The sequence below is a fragment of the Mandrillus leucophaeus genome, unplaced genomic scaffold, assembly GCF_000951045.1.
Source record: "Mandrillus leucophaeus isolate KB7577 unplaced genomic scaffold, Mleu.le_1.0 Scaffold9, whole genome shotgun sequence".
In the NCBI taxonomy this organism is placed as follows: domain Eukaryota; kingdom Metazoa; phylum Chordata; class Mammalia; order Primates; family Cercopithecidae; genus Mandrillus; species Mandrillus leucophaeus.
In genome coordinates, this window is record NW_012109807.1 from 5409072 (window position 1) to 5412885 (window position 3814).

The following is a 3814-nucleotide window of genomic DNA, read 5'->3' on the forward strand; positions in this document are numbered from 1 at the left end:
GTTTATATTTAAGTCTATCATATCTTCCTTTAACTATGAATCCGTAGAGCCCAGTTGTAACTGTTCCTGATTACGCAACTAAGATGAGAGATTAAATGTGCTTCTGTCCTCATAACAGTCACTCATACACAGGCAGAGGTGAACTTGACCCACCACCGTAACAAGAGTCCAGGAAACAGACTCTCTCTCCAACAGAAATGCGCCTCCCATCTCTCACAGCCCCACCTGTCTCCCAGAGCCCTTACCATCTCTTGTCAGGTTCATGCCGCCAAACACCAGAGGACCAATAAACTGAGCCTTGATATCTCCTTCCAGGTAAACAAATATCGTGGGCAGATTCCTATCCGGATAATTGGGTATGCAGGTTGTTGAAATGGCTTTGATAAATTTGACATCAGGAAACTTCCTGGCAAGTCCACTGAGGTGCTGATTTATCAGGGCACACAGGGGAATTCTGTAAAACACACATAGCAAACAGAAGCAATTATGATCCCACATTTATACAGAACAAAGCTCAATGACCTTCTACCCTATGTAACCCTTGTAACAGTTTCACAAGTAATTCTGCTGCTAGCTGAAATGAATTAACTTTTTTTGTTTTTGTTTTTGTTTTTTTGTTTTTTGACATAGGGTCTTGTTTGTCACCCAGGCTAAATGGAGTGAAGTGGTGTGATCTCGGCTCACAAGCAATCCTCCCACCTCAGCCACCCAAGCACCTGGGGGTACAGGCACACGCCACCATGCCCAGCTAATTTTTTGTTGTTTTTTTTTTTTGTAAAGACAGGGTTTCGCCACGTTGTCCAGGCTGCTCTTAAACTTGAGCTCAAGATCCAGCCGCAATGGCCTCCCAAAGTGCTGGGATTACAGGTGTAAGCCACCATGCCCAGCTGAATTAACGTTTTTTAAAAACTTCCTAATATGCTGAGGGATACTGAAGAACACAAATCCAAAGTCCAATTTATTTGACAAAACAAGTCAGAAAAACAGCTTCAATGTAAAAGATAATTGCTATACCTTTATTATAAGGTGGAATGAGAAAACGCTGAAGGTTTAGAAAGTATGTAATGTCAGAAAACGTTTCCTGGTTTTAAAGAAATTCCTGGCCAGGCGCAGTCGCTCATGTCTGTAATCCCAGCACTTTGGGAGGCCAAAGTGAGTGGATCACGAGGTCAGGAGTTGCAAGCCCAGTCTGGCCAAGATGGTGAAACCCCGTCTCTAATGAAAATACAAAAATTAGCTGGGTGTGGTGGCAGGTGCCTGTAATCCCAGCTACTTGGGAGGCGGAGGCAGAAGAATCATTTGAACCCAGGAGATGGAGGTTGCAGTGAGCCGAGATCACGCCACTGGACTTCAGCCTGGTCGACAGAGTGAGACTCCGTCTCAAAAAAAAAAAAAAATTCCTAAATAAGCACTGGACTCTACAGTTTAAGACAAGACTGGAGAGCTGAGAAACATTGGAAGCCCTCAGTATCACACAGTTCAGGCAATTACTACTGTAAAAGCCAGCCTTGCCATCTATGAGATAAATTCATTACATAGAATGTTGAAATGTCAGAGTTCCTGTAAAGGAATAACTAACTTAGGAATTCCTTTTCGAAAACAGAAAAGCACAGTCTCCATTGCTATACTTTAACAAAGGCATTCGTATTAGCCACAAATATTAATTTGAAAGTCTTAAGATAAAAAATTAAGTAATAAGGTTTGGGCAAACCAGCAATAAAAACACAAAAAACTCAGTATCAGAAAAAAAAATTTCTTTTTTTTTTTGAGACAGAGTCTTGCTCTGTCGCCCAGGCTGGAGTGCAGTGGTATGATCTCGGCTCACTGCAAGCTCCGCCTCCCGGGTTCACACCATTCTCCCGCCTCAGCCTCCTGAGTAGCTGGGACTACAGGCGCCCGCCAGCACGCCCGGCTAATTTTTTTTTTTGTTTTTGTATTTTTAGTAGAGATGTGGTTTCATCGTGTTAGCCAGGATGGTCTTGATCTCCTGACCTCGTGATCCACCTGCCTCGGCCTCCCAAAGTGCTGGGATTATAGGTGTGAGCCATGCCTGGTCCAGAAAAAAATTTTTTAAACCCTCTGACATAGGTAAGGCCTGAGATCCTGAAGACATAAATTCAAATTAACATTTGATAGATGGAGTGGAAGATCAGCTCACCCTTGTTTGTAAAGGTGCAAGACGACCCACAAGCCCTCGCCAGCTTTGGTAACTTCTTGAACATAATCCTTCCCTGAGATCTCTAAAACTTCTCCAAATTTATTCTTCAGTTTAGTTGCTTTCCACTCAGCCAGTCTCTGCCGTCTGCACAAAACAAGGAGAGAAACATCTTACATCCGCACACAAACACGTGCACACACACATCTTCTAGAAGGCAATGCTTGTAAAAGCCCAGGTTTATTTATCGGTCTCATGGCAAAAATCTAAGATCAGTTTGCTAAAATTCACAATATCATTATTTAACTATAGTCGCTCCCAAATGTTTCAGCTGAAAATTAATTTTTTGAAGGACACACATTTCTTTTTATTTTTTGAGACAGAGTCTGGCTGTGTCGCCCAGGCTGGAGAGCAGTGGCACAGTCTCAGCTCACTGCAACCTCCACTTCCCGGGCTCCTGAGTAGCTGGATCTATAGGCATTCGCCACCACACTCAGCTAATTTTTGTATTTGTAGAGACGGGGTTTCACAGGCTGGTCTCAAACTTCTGAGCTCAAGCGATCCGCCTGCCTCAGCCTCCCAAAGTGTTGGGACTACAGGTATGAGTCACCATGCTCAGCCCACACATTTTATTGCCACGCCAAAACAAAACAAAACAAAACAAAAAAAAAAACCAGCCCTTCTGGGTGGCACTTACCTGTACATTTCAATAGCACGTTCATCCTCCTCATTAAACTCATCTTCATGATCCTCCAGCTCTTCCAAAGTCATATCTTCATATGTTTTCACTGAATTTAGTTACATCGGCAAAAAGCAAAAATTTAAAAAGATGAACAAACATTTTTCTTTTTTCCCCTCTCTTTTCTCCTAAAGATATGCACACACCACCAGATCCTTAGCCCACCTAAGCAAAAATTACTTAAGGCACACCACACTACATTAGAAGCTGAGAGGCCGGGCCTGGTGGCTCACACCTGTAATCCCAATTTCTTGACTGACAGCATCTTCCCCAAGCCCTCAGATCCTCCTCCCCTCTCTTCTCCTACTCCACCCCACCCTGCCCCATGCTTTTTTTTTTGCGACAGTTTCACTCTTGTCATCCAGGCTGGAGTGCAATGGTGCGATCTCGACTCACTGAGAACCTCCACCTCCCAGATTCAAGCAATTCTCCTGCCTCAGCCTCCTGAGGAGCTGGGATTACGGGCGTGTGCCACCATGACCAGCTAATTTTTGTATCATTAATAGAGACAGGGTTTCACCATGTTGGCCAAGCTGGTCTTGAGCTCCTGACCTCAAGTCATCTGCCCACCTCAAAGTGCTGGGATTACAGGAGTGAGCCACCCGCCACACTTTGGAACCCTTGGCTGATTAAAATTCCCCAGGCTCAAACCTTTGACTACTTTCCTTCTTTATCCACACCCACTCCCTTGGTGATTGCATCTAATCTCATGGCGTTCAATGCTATCAATATGCTGACAAAGTATTGGCCTCCAGCCCAGACTTCTCTAATGGAGAAAAACATACCCAAGGGCCCTCTTAATGTGGTTATTTGTCTAACAGGGATCTCAAAGTGAATGCATCCCTTGGCTGGGTGCAGTGGCCTATAATCCCAGCTCTGTGGGAGGCCGAGGTGGGTGGATCACTTGAGGTCAGGAGTTT

The 3814-nt window shown here is 44.3% G+C and overlaps 1 protein-coding gene across 1 annotated transcript in view; it reads right to left on the reverse strand.

The window, feature by feature from the left end:
• Window positions 1–213: 213 nt before the first annotated feature.
• The window catches only part of PDCL3 (phosducin-like 3), a 51116-nt gene continuing 47515 nt past the window's right edge, over window positions 214–3814 (reverse strand). The window contains exons 4-6 of the mRNA XM_011969670.1: window positions 2853–2943; window positions 2159–2302; window positions 214–454 (exon numbers count right to left, since the gene is read on the reverse strand). Of these exons, the coding sequence (XP_011825060.1) occupies window positions 214–454; window positions 2159–2302; window positions 2853–2943 (476 nt within the window). The remainder of the gene's footprint in view (window positions 455–2158; window positions 2303–2852; window positions 2944–3814) is intronic.